General features: G+C 46.6%; 1 protein-coding gene across 1 annotated transcript; it reads right to left on the bottom strand.

Moving 5' to 3' along the window:
- Positions 1-7,116: 7,116 nt before the first annotated feature.
- Positions 7,117-15,318, bottom strand: DMRTA1 (DMRT like family A1). Its single transcript, XM_075931479.1, has 2 exons — positions 14,655-15,318; positions 7,117-8,980 (listed from the first exon to the last, which is right to left on the bottom strand). Exons 1-2 carry the CDS (start codon positions 15,076-15,078, stop codon positions 8,136-8,138), a joined length of 1,269 nt encoding a protein of 422 aa, XP_075787594.1. The 5' UTR covers positions 15,079-15,318; the 3' UTR covers positions 7,117-8,135.
- Positions 15,319-18,497: the final 3,179 nt, after the last annotated feature.

An 18,497-nucleotide genomic window follows, 5' to 3' on the forward strand; every position in this document is an offset into this window, starting at 1 on the left:
ACCAGACCATTTGCTTGCTGGTTTTTTTACAAACAAGATGAGGTGGGGGTAAGTTTTGGTTCTGTTTGGATGAAAAGCTCAACTTTACTTGACATTCAGGGTATGTCTACACTACAGAGTTAGTTCGAATTAACGGACGTTAGTTCGAACTAACTTTCATAGGCGCTACACTAGCGCTCCGCTAGTTCGAACTTAATTCGAACTAACGGAGCGCTTAGTTCGAACTAGGAAAACCTCATTTTACGAGGATTAAGCCTAGTTTGAACTAGCTAGTTCGAATTAAGGGGTGTGTAGCCCCTTAATTTGAACTAGTGGGAGGCTAGCCCTCCCCAGGTTTCCCTGGTGGCCACTCTGGCCAACACCAGGGAAACTCTATTGCCCCCCTCCCGGCCCCGGACCCCTTAAAGGGGCACGGGCTGGCTACGGTGCCCGTGCCAGGTGCAAGCCTGCCAGCACCCAGCCAGCAGACCCTGCACCTGGCACGGCTCGAGCCAGCCACCCGATGCCCCCCAGCCCTCCCCCTCTTCCCAGGACCAGGTTGGCGGCTCCCGGGAGCTTGCCCGGGACCGCAAGAGGCGGGCACCCGCCTGGTCTAGTGCGGACATCGTGGACCTCGTCCACGATCTCCGCACTAGGCACAGGAAAGTGGCCGTCTAGGGCAGGAGAGCTGCCAGCCTGGCCACCCAGGAGCAGGTGTGCATGAAAATCAAGGGGGTCCACTGAGACACCCGACCCTGAACCCTGAGCTTACAATGGCCGTCCTGGGTCAGACCAAAGGTCCATGTAGGCCAGTAGCCTGTCTGCCGACAGTGGCCAACCCTAGGGACCCTGGAGGGGATGGACCGAAAACAGTGACCAAGCCATTTGTCTCGTGCCATCCCTCTCCAGCCTTCCACAAACCTTGGCCGGGGACACCACTCCTACCCCCTGGCTAATAGCACTCCATGGACCCAACCTCCATCACTTGATCTCACGTCCCTTTAAACTCTGTTCTAGTTCTAGCCTTAACAGCCTCCTGCAGCAAGGAGTTCCACAGGTTGACTCTTTGCTTTGTGAAGAAGAACTTTCTGTTACTAGTTTGAAGCCTGCTACCCATTCCTTTCCTTTGGTGTCCTCTAGTCCTTCTTTATGGGAACTAATGAAGAACTTTTATGTATGCACCCTCTCCACCCAACTCCTGCTTTTAGAGACCTCTATCCTGTCCCCCCTCCGTCTCCTCTTTTCTAAGCTGAAAAGTCCCAGTCTCTTTAGCCTCTCTTCATATGGGACCTGTTCCCAACCCCTGATCATTTTAGTTGCCCTCCCCTCTCCCAGCCTCTCTCTTCCCCTCTCCCACCTCCTTTTCCCAGTCTCCCCCAGTTTTGTTCAATAAAGACAGATTCCATTTTTTAACACAATTGTCCTTTATTTTGTACATCAAGAAAAGGGGCTAGGGAAGGGTAAGTGGAAGGAGGTGAGGGAGGAATGGGGTACGAGCCCCCGATGGGGACGACTGGGGTGGCTCTGCGGGCTTCTGGGGGTGGAAGCTCTCCTGCAGCCCCCCAATTGCCCCCTCTCCCCAGATGGCAGCCTGCGGCAAGTGCAGCCGGGCTGATGGCCGAGTGCTGTGATGTGCCCAGTGTGGGCACTCCAGGCACTCCAAGCCAGGACTGGTTTGCAAGCGGGGCACCCCTGAGAACTGTCTGTCCGGGGTGGGGGTCGGGTCCCTTTAAGCGCAGCCCTCGGCTAGCCTGAGACAGCATCTCCACGCTCTAAGTCCTCCTGTGATGCCCTGCCGGCACTGCTTCCGGCCATCCTTAAGCCCGGTTCAGGGTCCACTTAATGTGGACATGCTAGTTCGAATTAGCAAAACGCTAATTCGAACTAGTTTTTAGTTCTAGACGCGTTAGTTCGAATTAGCTTAGTTCGAATTAACTAATTCGAACTAAGTTAGTTCGAATTAGTGCTGTAGTGTAGACGTACCCTCAGTGTGTAAAGACATTGTTCTGGGGGCGTGGAATGAGGCTTAGGGAAGAATACTGGTAAATATATAGTTTGGTTCAAGTGAAGCTTGGAAATCACTTTGGATAAAAACTTAGGGTGTGGCCACAGGATTAGTTTGTTCTTAGAAAATTGCATTTAAGGTGGCTCCACCATCAAAGTCTGCCAGGAGGAAGTTTTTTGACACAGAAAGGAGAAAGATGACTGACAGGCCATTCATAGCCACTAAGACAGCTACAAGATCTTACAAGAGAAATAGCTCTTTAACTGGAGGGTAGAAACAAGTGACTCAAGAAGCTCCCTGCTACAGGTTTGAAAATACTGATTTCTGAAATGCCAACACTGCTCCGAGGAGGGTCTCAATAAACCAAGTGCAAGACCAGAAGACTGAAGGTGTACCAGATACTCCGGGATGTCCTGCATAAACGTTAGTTTCAGATTAAATCCCCTTGCTAATGCCCATATCAAGAACCACGTCCTCTAGACCAGAGAGGTTGCTGCAACGGAAGGTTTCCTAGTATTGAGCAAGACTTGCATACTGACTTCAAACACTGTTCCTCCTCCTCATCTAACCTTGCACCACCCTCACTGTGTTGAGTCAGGAAGCTGGGATGAAGAGGAAGGAATAAGGGAGGCTATCAGGAGGTCAGAATATCAACATTGTCTCAGCAACACTGGCACAATGAGGATGAATTTGGAATGGTAAATTTTCAGCTTGAGAATTACTTGTGTGATAATTGGAATGGGAGAAAAGACATACAGGAGTATCAATTCCTAGCACATCTGAAAAGGAAACCGGACTGAGACCCCTCTTGGAAGCAAAGCAGCCAGCATTTCTTGTGCTCTCTCCTGGCAAACAAGTCTGGATGCCCCAAACTACAAAAATGGATGACAGGACACTGAGCTTCGGGGATCATTACGATTCACATAGAAATTTCCACTGGGTACTTCTGGATGCCAGGTAAGTGATCAGTCAAATTATCCTCAATGTAGAACTGCCGGAGTCTGACTACCTTCTGACACAGCATGTTAGTGTGTGCTCCCCTGTCTGTTCACATAATACATCATAGTGGTATTGTTGGTGATTCTGAGAACCACTGAGTCCCTGACGTGATCCTGAAAGGCACTTTAGATGGCACAAAGCTCTCAGGGTATGTCTACCCTAGCCCCCTAGTTCGAATTAGGGAGGCTAATGTAGGCATTCGAACTTGCAAATGAAGCCTGGGATTTAAATATCCCAGGCTTTATTTGCATGTTTCCGTCCAGTTGCCATTTTTAAATGCCACTAGTCCGGACTAACTGCCCGTGGCTACATGAGGCAGTTAAACGGTAATTCGAACTAAGTCCTTAGTTCGAATTACCTGTTACACCTCATTCCAGGAGGAGTAACAGTTAACTCGAACTAAAGACTTAGTTTGAGTTAATATTTGACTGCTGCGTGTAGCTGCGGGCAGTTATTTCAGACTAAGGGGATTTAAAAATGGCGCCCGGACGGGAAGATGCAAATCAAACCCGGGATATTTAAATCCCAGGCTTCGTTTGCAATTTTGAATGCCTACATTAGCCTCCCTAATTCGAACTAGGAGGCTAGTGTAGACACACCCTCAGACACTTATAAGCAGAAAAGCTTCCTGTTCTGACCACACATATTGAACTTTCAGTGATCCCATAAACACTCCCCAATCTATTAAGGAAGCAACAGTGTCCTGGTTGGTGGAGCTCAAGTAAAAAGAACACCCTGGTACACATTATCCTTAAAACCATCCACCACTAGAAGCAGTCAGAAATGAGGGAGGATGTTGGAAAAGTCTGTCTAAGGGATGATAATTAGAATGACTCGCTTTTGCCACATCTGAAGATATTGGTGCAGCTTGGCATATTGGACCAGAGGGCATACAGTGATATGGCCTAGCAACCTCAGTCATACTCCAGCTGTGGTTGTGGACTGAGACTGCAACACAAGGTATAAGTGTCAAATTGCCTGGAATCACCTGATAAGCAGAAAAGCTCTTGAACTCAGAGTCCATCAGGGCCCAGTGAACTCAATTCTTTGAGTTTGAATTAATTTTGACTTCCCACTGTTTAGGATGCTAATGTGAAATAGCTAGGGAGTCTTTAAAATGATTCAGAAGGCACAGTGTGAACTTGGCATGACAAAGGACTTCCTCTCTGGACTTGCTCTTCTGTAAACAATCATCTAGATTCCCCTTTCCCTGAGGTACACTATCAACATAATGGTGCATTTGGTAAAACTCCAGGGAGTGGAAGACCATGCAAATGGCAGCATGCCTGTCTGCCTCAACAAACGAGAGAACCCTCTTGTGGCTCAGGAGAATTGCCTTGCCCAGGCTCATCGGTTTAAATGCATACACTATCACACCCCTACTAGGTACCCTGCAGTGAAAGGGTGGCTGCCATGTCCCCAGCCCTGCTACTGGGGCTGCTGCAGCCCCTGCTATGCTATCGGGGCTCTGGCGCAAGCCCCAGCCCTGCCGGGTTTTGAGCTGCCAGCGTTCTTGCCACTAGGGCTCCCAGCCAGGACTCTCTGGTCCAGGAACACGTGTGGTCCTGCCAGACCACAGATGTTGCCAGATGAGGGAGGTCCAACCTGCAGTAAATAACCACTCTGTTTTTCTAAATAACTGTTCTTAATTTTATACTTACATTGTAAAAAAATCAAAAAGTCTAGCAAGTGTGCAATTCTCATTTTAGTTATTCTTGTCCCTCTAAGTCAGGGTTTCCAAACCTATGGGTCGGGACCCAAATATGGGTCGCCATTACATTTCAAAAGGGTCGCCAAGTGTCTCCCCAGGTGGTTCTGCCCTCCCGCCTCCCCCACGTTTTTATTGCCTTGGGTCAACAAGTCTTCCTGAATTGTCAAAATGGGTCCCCATTTGGAAAAGGTTGGGAATTGCTGCTCTAAGTTCTTTCTAACTCACACCAGCCCAAACTTTAGTGTCTTTTAAAGCTGTGGCTCTCAACTCTTCCAGACTACTTAACCCCTTTCAGGAGGCTGATTTGTCTTGTGTACCCCCAAGTTATACTTCACTTAAACTACTTGCTTATAAAATCAGACACACAAATACCAAAAAAAGTGTCACAGAACACTATCATTGAAAAATTGCTTGCTTTCTCATTTTCACCATATAATATAATTATTGTACTTACATTTCAGTGTATAGTATTCAGAACAGTATAAACAAGTTATTGTCTGTATGAGAGTTTAGCTTGACTTTCCTAGGGCTTTTCATATAACCTGTTGTAGAACAAATATATAGATGAGCAGATTTACCTCTATTGGGTACACACAGCTCTGGTTGAGAATAACTATTTTTAAGCATTTGTACTTGAATTATCTCTGTGAGAAAGATAACAGTTAAAACATTGAAAGATGTGCAACTTTCAAAAAATGAAGAGCTCTGGAATAATATTTAGCATTTACCAAAGCACCTTTCATTTGGAGATTTCAGAGTGCTTAATAGGAGAAAGCACTAGTATTTCTGTTTTCCAAATGAGGAAACCAAGGCTAATGGCCCAGTTCACCAAAGTTCATACTTAAATTTCATCCAGGGTAACATCATGGGTATTCAGTAATGAATTAAGTTTAAGAATTACGTTTGAGTGTACTTAGATTCCATTGAAATCTATGGGCATTAAAGCACATTAGTTCTTGGCTAGATCCAGGATAGAAGAGTAAACAGAAGTATATGCACAACTAAATCCAAAATCACTTCAGCATCAAGTCCACTGTGTGCTATGAAGCAGGGATCTTAGGCTGGCATTTCAGAACTTGTACTCTCACCGGAATCTCCATCTTGCTTGAGATGACTGTTTTAGATATAACAAGTGATTTGGTATGACTGTTTTAGATTTAACAAGTGATTACATGGATTGGGGAGAGGTAATGTACTGTGCTGGAGAGTAAGAACCAGAATGCAGTTGAAAGGAATCAGCTTCATAAAGGTAAAGTGCTATTCACTCCAAAAAGAGGAAGTGCAATTAGATAGCTATAGAAATACAAATTCTAACAAGGAGCGGGGCTTTTGAAATAAGCCTATAAATGTTAATATTATGTTGCAAATAGTTGGGCTCTTTAGTTCATATGTGAGGCATTTTCTTAATTACATTTATGGAAGTACCAGCAATATAAAACAGTAACCAGTAAGAACAATATTATTTGGTAGGCTGAGGACTTATCTACATGGTGAGTCAATGCTAACTACAGAGATGTGATTTCTACAGTCCAGTGATGTATTGCACATTAACCAGTCTGTGTAGACTCTGCTGGTGCACATTAAAAGTTCTCTAGTTCACGTTAATGTTAAAATAAAACACTAAAGCACACTATGGAACTTCGTGTACATCAGTAGAGTCTACATTGGTCAAGGAAATGTGCCACACACTGTTGTATGTTAGAAATCACATCCCCATAGTTTATTTGGCACTTCTGTGTAGACATTTCCTGATTTTGGCATTTTGGCCATAATTGAGAAAATCACTTACACACATATTTAAATCCATCCCTGTTTAAGTATCCATGTAAATGTTGTTTTGAAAAGTCATGGTTTCCTGTCTTAGAGCCTCAATGAAATCAAATGAAACTTCAAAGTTAGCTAATATTGAAAGCTTGCTAATACCATCAATTGCAAGCAATAAAATTATTGTAAACTTTGATAAAATATAACCATCCAGAACATATAATTTAACAAGACCATTCCCCATATAATTGGTCTTCATAATTGCTTACTTTTTACTTATGCTTAATCCTGCCAATGTTCTCTAAGCACCTAGAAAAATCCCTGATGTTTGATTGAAAGAAGTTTTAGTTCTACAAGATAAACAGCAAAAAGACTGACTTCCATCGGACCATGATCAGGCCCAAAGCCAGACTTTTGTTATGATTTCTAGACATCAAGCATGTCTCTGTTTTAGTTGATACATGCAACTAAGAGAAATTCCCTTTTTAGTTCTACAGTCCTATAGCTCTGATCCAACAATAACTTAGATTGTAACCATATGTGGCTAAAGATTGCTAGCACCTGCAAAGTTACCATTAAAGAAAAATTTAAAATACCAGTTTATGTAAGAGAAACACATCTCTCACTTTTGTAAATGCTAAAGAATAATTCCTTATAATCCAAAACATTAATTTTATTTTCACATCACCATCAAATTGCAATGAACTAGAATGACCAGGAGATGGCACTCATTTGGTTTGACTATTAGTTTAGCTATGAGATTTACAAGAGCTATACAACTCAAACTAAAAATAAATGTACAAAGAAAATTGTCCTTACCACCTGTATCATCATCTGACAAGAATTTTATAAATGAAAAAAATCCACAATAAAATAAAATAAATCCAAAATATAGCTCAAAATAAGGATTCTGTTAAGTGTAATACAAAAGGATTGATCTTCAGACATTCAAATCTCCAATTTGACCAATGACATATTCTTAGTAAGTAAAGTTAAGTATGTGCATATATTTTTTAGGATCAGAGCTTTTGACATCTAAATGAAGAGCCTGATTTTCAAAAGTGTCAAATGCCCAGCAGCCCCTATTTTGTTCAATAAGATCTTTTGAAAACCATGCTCCTTACTTCTGTGCCTAACTACAGATTTATCAATTTAACATTAAGGACTTATTTTTTAAAATCTTGGCTTTAGTTTCCCAAGAAACTGATGAAAAAAATAAGTATGCAAAGTTGATTATTTTTAAAAAGGGAGAGGAATATTATAATGGACTTTCTTCATAACTCAATTCTATTCCTGTTCACAAAACAAATATATCCTAGTTACTGTTACATTTACAACCCAATCTGAAGACCATTTAAAATAAAATGTATGTATAATAAAATCTGTTTAAAAATTAGCACTGATTTTAAAACCAACTCTTCTCAGCAGTTACTCTGAATGGAAAAATACATACTTTAAAACTGTGTTCCTTTTTTTGCTTGAAAATTTCAGTTTTGCAAGCCACTTTACATTAAAATAAAACAAAATTATGTTCTAAAGATGTGAGAAGTCTAATTCTTAAAGGAAGTGGAAGTGGAAATTGACTGTGGTATTAAAGCATCTTTTGAGGCTAGATTCAGATGTCATCATAGCTGCACATTTTGGAAGTACAATGTGAAAGGGAAGATGCTAATTGCACTACTGGCTTTTTTTATTTAGACTTGAGTAAATTCCACTGCCAGTGACTGATTCTTTATGCTGAAAGTAAGAAGCTTCCTTGATCACTCCTGAAAAAGAGTAGTCCAATGCTGGGCAAAAAGGCAAAGCTGGAATCAATCCAGGAGTTAAGTAGGGTGACATAAATCCAGGCAGACCTCTTCCAGGGGTAGAATAAGCCAGTTTTACAGGGCTAATCCCCAGTCTAGGGTTTAGGCCATAAATATTTGTTTCACCTCCAAATGAAGTAAAAGTGGTGTGAAGAGGGAAGAAAGCTGATTTGTTGCCAAACACTCTAGCTCCTAATTCTGGGAAGCTACAGTTGTTAGAGGCTCTCTGTAAGTCACTATGTCTAGCTCTTGATGGACTTGCAAAGTCTTGGACATCCTGTTTATTCTCTTTCCTATTCAAGATTTGTTCAATGGCTTGGATGACATCTCCTTTGCAAAACTGCAGAATTCTCTCCAGCTTGCTTCGTTTATGACTAGGAAAGACTTTGGTGAGAATGCCAAGTGGGTCCCTTGGTCGTGAAGCAGCAGCAGGAGGACTGGAACCAGGGGCAGCAAACTCCTCGGACCATTCACTTTCATCTCCTGATTCCATGTCTGAAGAAGAGAAAGATCTTGAATTGTCTATGTCTTCCAAATGCTTCTTCAGACTAGCACATTGCACATTTTCTTCCTTTTCTGAGATTTCCATGACAGATGGCTTCACTCTACAGATTCCACTAGCTTCTGCAGACTCAGAATATCTCAGAAGAGGAGGTGCTAGGACTACAGGACCGTCTAACTCCCTGAAGTATGAATCACGTTTCTGCAGATGCTCTTCTGGGAAATAAAAAAGATAAATTTAATCTAAAACTCCCCAACTAGCCTTCACAAGCCTCATAAATTAGCTACCAAAGTTTCCACACAGCACACATTGATTTCCTAAGTAAAGATCTAGGAAGAACTCTGAGTTCCACTGATTTAAACAATACAATTGGCAAGGACTTCAACTGAGCCACAGTTTTACCCTTTGATATTCAATGCAATGAAGAGTATAATCAAGACTGAAGACTGAAAAATGACTACATAAAAAATTGCACCTTTGTATTCCACAGATCCTTGACCTCATTTTATTTTGGGTAATCCTTTCCTTTCCAGGGAGCCATGCTGGTGTACAATAAAAAAACATCAGACTCCTGTTTATTCAGTTATATAATCTCACTTTAGTGATGAAATAGCCGTTGGCTGTGCAGGGCTAAGAAAGCAGGCTGGATTCTATTAGGGATAATGTAAATACTGAACTTGTTTTCATATTTGCACAATCCTGTTAACAACCACCCCACATATACTTTCAGGGGATGTCTACACTATAGAGTTATTTTGAAATAACACATGTTATTTCAAAATAACAAGGTGAGCATCCACACAGCAAGCCTATTACTTCGAAGTTTTTTTTTAAATAACAGGCTTCTTATTTCAAAATAATAAACCCCCATTTCATGAGGAATAATGCCTATTTTGAAATTGCTATTTCAAAATAGGGTGAGTGTGGACAGTGAAGCTGTGATTATTTCAAAATAATTGGCCTCCAGGGCTTCTCACAGCTGCCCAGGTGGCCGGTCTGTCCCCACCCCTCAAAACTCTACAACTTCCCTTCCCCTACAATCTTTAAAGCTGCAGGCAAAAGGGAAAGTGCTTGTGGCATGATGCAGACCTTGCTCACACTGTGCTACACACCAGCACCCTGTCCAGCCTTCCCTGCTGTCATGGCAGACTCTAGCACTCCCACCAAGCCCCCCACAGTTGCAAGCACACTGGCAGCCAGCTCTGAAGCCCCTGGCCAGGAGCAGAAGAAGAGGGCACCCCTCGTCGACTGATGTGGAGAGCCAGGATTTCATAGAGGTCTTGAGGGATCAATCAAACCTCCAAGATCTCCGCACCAGATGGCAAAATGCTGATGTCTAAGGCCGGATGGTTGCCAGCCTGGTCCAGAGGGGTCACAGCTGCATTCTGGACCAGGTCCAAATCAATATCAAGGAGCTCCAGCAGGCCTACACCAAGGAGCAGCACCCCAGCCCTGCCACTTTTTATGCCCCAGCTAGATGGCATCCTGAGAGGGAAGCAGGTTGCTTCCTTGCCCAACGTTGTAGTCTCCAGCCTGGACATACCTGTCGTCAGCTTCCAGGAGGGAGGGGCTGTGGAGGAGGATGAGGAGGCCAGAAATGACAGCATGCCCACCAACCAGGAGGTAGTCATTACCCTGGAGCCGGTACCCACCTCCCAGGATGTTTCCCAGGCCTTGAATGAGGCAAGGGAAGGACCATCAGGTGAGTTCTCAGTCTTTCACTATCTACACGCAGGAGCAGGCAGTGGGCTGCAAGGGGCTGCACGCTTCTTGTTCAGCCTAGGAATCACACAGTAGCCTGTGCATGTGGGTACACATGGAGCACCATTCTAGAGCAGACAGCCCCATGAAGCTGCCACACAGGAACCAGTCGGTCCTTCGCACAAGGTTCCTGCACAGGCCTGCCTTACTCCCGACTCCGTGGTGGGACACCTTCACACGACAAGCCACAACTAAGGAGACTGGGGTCAGGAAAACACACAGCAATGCCACACACAGCAGAGGCTCACGCCTGCACTCTTGGGTCAGTATCCACTCCCAGTTAAGTGTGGCAAGACAGAGGATGCTGATCCCCTGCAGGGGAACCTGCCAGCGGGAGGAAGTGGAGGGGACCCCAGTACCACTCTTCCTGGCAAGCAGTATCTGCCGCTCACACAACCTCCCCCAACACTGTCCCCCCTCTCCCCAGTGGACAGGGATGAAATTTCTTTCTCTGTGGAATGCTGCCACGGTCAGACCTGGCATGTGTGGGGCACGGAGGGAAGCTGAGCTGTCCCACCACTTCCCTCCCACCTGCAGTCTCCTGCCCTGGCCAGCACCTTCCTATGCCTGCTAGGCCCTGGGGTGCGGGGGTAGCAAGGTTCCCTTGGGATGTCCATGTCCCTGCAGGTTATTGCCTACTGCCTGGGCCCCAGATGGCCTTTCCTTGAAGCAATTCACCATCATCAAACTGAAACCTTTTGGTGTCGGCTCACACATTAAGACTAGGTTTCATGCACATTGTCTCCAGGGATAAACTAGCCTTCTTGCTTTGCACACAACACCTCCTGCACCATCCTCCCAACTCTATGAGCTCTGCCGGCAGAGGTGACCACAACTAAACAAAAATCAGAGAGTTTATCAGTTTTGTTTTCCCCAAACAAAAATCAGAGAGTTTATTGTTTCAGACCAGAAGTCTGGTTTATTTGGTCTGCAAGGAAGGGGAATTGGGAAGTGGGAAAGGCACACAGGGTCTATGCAGAGCCCCCTTGTGGAGAGGCCTGAGGGGAGAGGCCTGGTCTGAAACTCTTCACTCAGGGCCTCCTGGATGTGCAGAGCAACCTGAGGGGCTTGCATGGCTGCTCAAAAGCTGGGCCTCTGTGCCCCATCCTGGCAAAAAAGTCTCCCCCATATTTTTGCAAAGGCTGTGGAGGACACAGCAGGCCACCACCACAGCTGGGGAAGCCCATGGTGGTAAGCCAGCGACGATGGGGTTCACGTTGCCCAGGGTGACAAGGCTGTGCAGCAGGATGGCATTGATGGCCCTCACCACCTGTAGAATGATAGACGCATAGAATCACAGGGTTGCCAGAGCCCTCAGGAATTCCCCGAGCCCAAGCCCCTTCGCACAACAGGAACAGCCCCAAGTACCCCATCTCTGGCAGGACTCTGTGGGTACGTCTAGACTACAGGCTTTTGTCGACAGAAGTTTTGTCAACAGATACTGTCGACAAAACTTCTGTCGACAAAGAGCGTCTACACTACATTCAGTTCTGTCGACAAAGCAAGCTGCTTTGTCGACATGGTAGTGTAGACGCAAAGGACAGTTTACATGCAATAACACCTTCTGTCGACAGAAACTCTGTCGACAGAAGGCGTTATGCCTCGTAGAATGAGGTTTATAGCGGTCGACAAAACTGCTGAGTTCTGTCGACGTTATGTCGACAGAACTCAGCGGTAGTGTAGACGCAGGTATAGTTTTGTCGACAAAAGTCCACTTTTGTCGACAAAACTCTGTAGTCTAGACACACCCTGTGAGGCTGGGACTGAAAAAACCTCCAGGAAGGGAGATTCCACCCTCCCCACTTTCCTAGGGAACCTATTGCAGTGCTTCTCCACCCTGCTGGGACAATAGCAAGAAAGTTATACCTGTATGAGCACAGTACTGGTGGTCGATCCCCCCACACCAAACTGGTTCCTGACCGAGCAGTAGCTGCCTGGCACAGTGAGCTTCCAAACAGTGATGGTGAAATGCTTCTGCAGAGGAATGGCGGGAATGGAGGGCAGGGGCAAGCCACTCACAAAGTTCCAGGAAGGTGTCCTTCCACATGTGGAAGTTCTGGAGCCACCACTGGTCATCCCACCGCTCCATGATGATCTGGTCCCACCAGTTGAGACCGGTCTCCTGTCACCAGAAATGGCACTGCATGGTGTGCGGGGGTGATGGGTATGTGTGTGGAGTGGGGTGGGAGTGGGCGGGGGGGGGGGGGCCGGGAGAGAATGTGGTACATAAGGAGCACACAGGCCTGGGTAAGGCAGCCCCCCCATTCCAGGCTGGTCGTTGTCCTCAAGCAGTGCCACGATGGCAGCCTGCATAAACTGCGGCAAGAGTTGCAGCAGCAAGTCTAAGAGCTGGCGAGTGTTTTGCAGCAGGTCTGGCTCCATGCTGAAAGTACTGTGGCATCCACAAGGGCAACCAGAGGAGGCAGTGTGAGTTTGCTGTCCCTCAAGGAGGTAGGTAATGGAGAAGGGTCTGAGATACAGCTGTAAAGAGGATCTCCATTAAGCATAAGCATCAGCTAGCCTCAGGCAGCAGCTCCTGGAAGTGACAGCTGTCCTGATGCCCTGCCCATAGTGCTTCTTGGGGGACCGTAAATGTGATTCAGGCTCCAATCAGTGTGGACGTGCTATTTCAATATAGATCTGCAATATGTCAATGGGGATTTGTAGTGTGACACACTGTTTCAACATAGTTATTTCAGGAGTTATTATTCTTAAAACTTATTTTGAAACAAGGGCTAATTTTGCACCTACTAAAGTCAGTAAGAATTTTGTCTCTGGTTTCAGCTATGCAAGTTCAGGCTCACAGTGCTTAAGCCTCTACAAGATCAAGATTACTAAATGATCTCCCATACATGCATGATCCTTCATACACTGAAGCAAATTTGGAACAGTAATGTTCAAGATGTATCAAACTATAAGGTGTAGCTCAGTTAAGGTTAGCTTTCGTATAAATTTCAGATTCCTTGCTATGTTGCTTGTTTCATCAAATACCCAAATGGTTTTTCAGTAAACTTTCTTGTGTATCATATCTATTGCCAAAAGTGAGTATTAGAGAGCTGAAGCTGCCACCCTAACTCACTGTTGTGCAGTGTAGTTTAAATGGACTTCACCTCACATAAGATTTTGCAAGAGACATTTTAACAAAAATGAAAAAAAAATCAGCAGAAGCCACAGTTATGCCTAAAAGCAAAAAAGTCATTCACAGCTTTGTGGCATCATGATACTAACTTCATAAACAACATACTCTCAAACTTTAAAAAATAGTTTCTTACATCTCAAATGGTTTTTTCCTATTATTTGTAAAAACTCCATTATATATTACTCAGATAACATAGTGCTAATTATATTTAATATGCAATATTAAATATGGTACAGAGTATTATGCATAACACTGCACATTTCACATTCATATAAAGTTATATGTGCAAAAATAAACACTATGATCTCCCAAAATACTTAATCACTTTACTTATTTGAATTATCACAGTTATCAGTAAGAGATTACTCATGTGCATAGACTTAAACATATGCATAAAGACTGGGGCCATGTAGTGCTGAGATAATCTGTAATTTACCAATACACTAACATGAAATTGGCTCTTTTACAGCATATTGTATTGCATGTTATTATATGTGTGCATACACTTCCTAAATGAAATATGCATATGGAATAGATATTGAATAGTTAATACAAAGCATGAATAGATTTATATGCTGTGCATATCATGCATGCACAATATGCAAGTCACTGCCATATACTTATGCACAATGTGATCCATGGCAGACACATACCGCGCTGGTACAACATGCAGCACTGGCTAGATTTTAAGAGCTCCGCTCAGGACGGAGGCTAGGACTAGCTGGGCTGCACTGAAAATAAGGTTCTTATTCGGGAGCCTAGGGGGAGCAGCCCAGCGAGTTCTTAGGGGAACAGGACGCCGCATCGCAGCAGCGTCCTTCCCCGCATCCCTAGGGACGCCGCGGTCCCCCCGCGCTCCCTCGGCTCAACCTGCTCCAGCGCGCACACCCCGCACGGGGCAGCGCGGCCCCACTGACGCGGAAGGGGCAGCTCCCGGCGCGGCTGGGGCTCCCTTCCCTCCCCACGCGCTTGCCCGGCCCCGCACGCACCTCTCCGCCCCGGCTGGAGCGCCCGGCTCCCGGCCCCGCACGCCAGCCCGCCGGCCGCCAGGCTCCGCGCCGCCTCTCCACGGGGGGCTGGCAGGCGCCGCGGGGGCCCCCGGGCCTCGCTGTCCTGCTGCCGGCGCAGCGCCACCTGCGCGGCCATGACCCGCTGGCGCTCGGCGATGAGCGCGCACTGGGCGCAGGCACAGGCGCGCCAGCGGCAGACGCGCTTGTGGCCCTTGAGCGCGCACAGCTCGCCGTGGTTGCGGCAGCGGGCGCACTTGGGGGCCCGCAGGGAGCAGGCGCCGCGCCGTGGCCCCCCAGCGGCTCGCCAAAGGAGGCTGGGCGGGCGGGGGAGGGCGGCCGCTGGGGGCTGCGTGGCGGCGGGAGGCAGCCCCTGGGGCGGCTGAGGGGCGCTGCCAGGCTCCATGCCGGTAGCGAGGAAGAGAGGAGCCGGGTCACCACACAGCCTCCAGCAGCTCTCGCTCGGGACAGCAGCCGCCCGCCCGCCGGCTCTCGCCTCCAGGGGGGCAGTTCAAGCGTCTCTCCCGGGTGGAGCCCAGGACGCAGCGCCACGCCACGCCCCTTGCAAGGGGACAGCCTCCTCCTGGGGAGAAGCTGGGGGTGCTGACCGTGTGGCAAGGCCCCCGCTGCCCAGCGCACCCCTCCTTTGCCTGCTGAGTGAAGAGCGAGAGGCTGGGGTTCAATGGTCTCAAGTTACAGTGAGAGAGGTCGAGGGTGGATACTAGGAAAAACTGTTTCACTAGGAGGGTGGTGAAGCACTGGAATGACTCCCTAGAGGTGTTTAAGTCTCGGCTTGACAAAGCCCTGGCTGGGTTGATTTAGTTGGGATCGGTCCTGCCTTGGGCAGGGGGCTGGAGGTGATGACCTCCTGAGGTCTCTTCCAGCCCTAGGATTCTGTCCCAGCTTGGTAAATGCTAAGCAAGCTGTCTGCAAACGCCTCCCTCTCCCAAGCACTTCCACCGCCTTCCAGCCTGACTCTGGGATTAGTTCTGCAAACACCTCAGCCCCAGTTTATGCTTTGGTAGCATTGAACCTGAAAATTTGGGACCACCACTCATTTGGGATGGGGGTGGTCCTCTTCTGCTGGAGGAGATAAAAGGATTCCACCTTAGTCATAGAGTTTCATACTAGAAGGGACCACCAAATTATCTGTTCGGGGGGGGGGGGTCTCAAACTAGGGGGTAGGCCTGTCAACTGAGATTTTTCTTTTCTTTTCTTTTCAAGAGCTCTGGCTGTCAGCTCCAGGTAACTGGTGCCCTTGCAGAAGCCTGGGAGGTAAAAGTAAAGGGGAAAGTCAGAGCCCTGCTATTTGGATTCAGGCTGTCCTTCCTCACCATTCTTCTGCCAATCCCCCACCTTGCTGCTACCCCAGGAGGCTCACAGCAGGGCTCAGGCTGTCAGCTCCCTGGGGTAGCAGCAATAGCACAGAGCTAAGGGTGGCAATGGAGCATTAAGTCTGCTGTGAACTGAAGAGTGAAATTGACAAATATCACTGTTCACCTTATTTCTGTATTGCTGGTGCTGGGCTGCCTTCAGAGCTGGATGGCAGTATATGAGGGGCAAAAAATATCTACAGACACAAGGCAGGGGGCTTGATCAAATACATTTTAAAACCACTAATCTCATGTCACCTCCTGTATCACAGAACACTAGCACCCTAAACCAAAAGCCAAAGTTACGCCATATTACTAAGTTTACAGGAGGCTAAACTATACTCTGGCACAGACAAACAATAGAAGAGACTGAGGAGTACCTGTAGTGCCTGAGACTCTCACAATGGCAGGGAAATAATTGAGATATCCCCAGATAAACCCAGTGAGTAATCTGCACCCAATCAGGATCTACTGGTAGATCCTGCAGCTTTTGACAGGTGATCCTGACAGATTTGGCAGGGAGACTATCAAGTGCTGGCACTTCAGCTGCCCCTCTCAGCACTGCCGTGCTGCTCCTGCCCTTTGCCTTGGAGCTGCTTCCTACCTGTGGGAGCCTCCTGCTTGCTGTGCAGGGCATGGGAAGAAGAGGAAGGGTGGTACTGATGTCAGAGTACCCCTCCCTCTACCCCATCTCCACAGAGCAGAGGGGGCAGGGATGGAGAGAGTTTGCTGGTGGCATTTGGGGGTGGTGCAGAGCCAAGGTAGGGGTGAGCCTGCCTTAGCCCCCTGCACCACCACTCAGAAGCCACCCCTGGTAAGTGGTGCCCAGCTGAAGCCTGAATTCTGAACCCTGGCCCCAGTCCTGAATCCCTCCTGCACCCCAAATTCCTGCACCCAGCCTGATAAAAGAGGGTGAGGATAGGGGAGGGAGGATGGAGTGAGCAGAGGTGGGGCCTTGGAGAAGGGGCGGGAAGGAGGCAGGGGTAGGGGTAGATCCTGGACTGCACTTAAATTCAAAAAGTGATCTCATGCTTAAAAATGTTGGAGACCACTGGTGTAGAGAAAGGCAAAACCTCTCTAAAGTCAATGCCAATCTAATGAGGGGAGGGGGATTTCACCTTGATTAACAAGTGGTGGTGCAAGTGAGCATGGACTCGGAGTCCTAGCCTTCCTATCCTATATCCCATTTCCAGCCATGACTATTCCTGATGCTTGGATGAAGATTTTAAACAAAAACAGCACCCTGCAGAACAGTCCCTTCCCTTAGGGAGCTAGGACATAAACAAAGTGAAACCCAGGACTGGTAAGCCTTGCCTGCTATCATCACAAGCAACCCCCTCATACAACTGCACTCAGAAATTTGCCCATCTCTCTTGACATTAAATTCTTCTTAAAATCAGGAATAAGGGACCTTTCGGAAAAGGCTTTATTTTCCGAAAGATCCCGTCTAGATTGGCGCTTTTTTCCGGCAAAGCGCCGAGCTGGAAAAAAGTGGCAGCCATGTTCCTGCAAATGCAGTGGGGAAAATGTAAATCCCTGTTGCATTTGCAATTCCGACTTGTCTAATCTGCATCCCTTTTCCAGAAAAGGGGTGCAGTATAGACACAGCCAAAGAGAATAGCAATATCCCCTCTCAGCCTTCTTTTATGATAGGCTAAGCAAGCCAAACTTTTCCAGTCTCCTCTCATAAGATAGATCCTCCATTCCACAGTATTCCTAGTAACTCTTCTCTGCACCTATTTCTATTTAAATTAATCTTTATTGAACATAGTCACATAGGGTATGTCCACACTGTAGCGTTATTTCAGGATACTTCCGGTATCTCAAAATAGCTGTTCCACGTCTTGACAGCATGTGTGTTATTTTGAAATATCTTTTGAAATATAATGGACATGCTATTCTGACTTCCCTATAAATCTTGTTCCATGAGTATTAAGGGACATTTCGGAATAGTGGTTTATTTTGAAATTTGGCACTTTGTACACAGCGCTAAATTACGAAATAAGCTATTTCAAAATACACTCGAAATAAGCTACGCAATTTGCACAGCACAAATTGCGTTGCTTATTTCAAACTAAGGGTGCTATGTAGATGCACCTGGAGGGTGTGTCTAGACTGCATGGCTCCGTCGACGGAGCCATGTAGATGAGTTTACTTGGCAAAAGGAAATGAAGCGGCGATTTAAATAATCGCCACTTCATTTACATAAAAATGGCTGCCATGCTGTGCCGATCAGCTGTTTGTCAGCACAGTGTGGGAGTCTAGATGGGGATCTGCCGACCCCAGAGCCCTTTGTCATCAGATCCTTTATGCCTCATGAATAGACTACCACGCTGTGCTGACAATCAGCTGGTCAGCACAGCGCGGTGGCCATTTTTATGTAAATGAAGTGGCGATTATTTAAATCGCCGCTTCATTTCCCTTTGCTGAGTAAACTCATCTACATGGCTCC

This window comes from Pelodiscus sinensis, chromosome 6, assembly GCF_049634645.1.
Source record: "Pelodiscus sinensis isolate JC-2024 chromosome 6, ASM4963464v1, whole genome shotgun sequence".
Classification (NCBI taxonomy): Eukaryota; Metazoa; Chordata; order Testudines; family Trionychidae; genus Pelodiscus; species Pelodiscus sinensis.

Bases quoted from the DNA above. Each gene is read 5' to 3' on its own strand.
- DMRTA1 (XM_075931479.1), bottom strand. From the start codon at position 15,078: ATGGAGCCTGGCAGCGCCCCTCAGCCGCCCCAGGGGCTGCCTCCCGCC. The intron at 8,981-14,654 runs GTGCGTGCGGGG...TTTATTTCCCAG, and splicing joins GCTCCAGCCGGGGCGGAGAG to AAGAGCATCTGCAGAAACGT.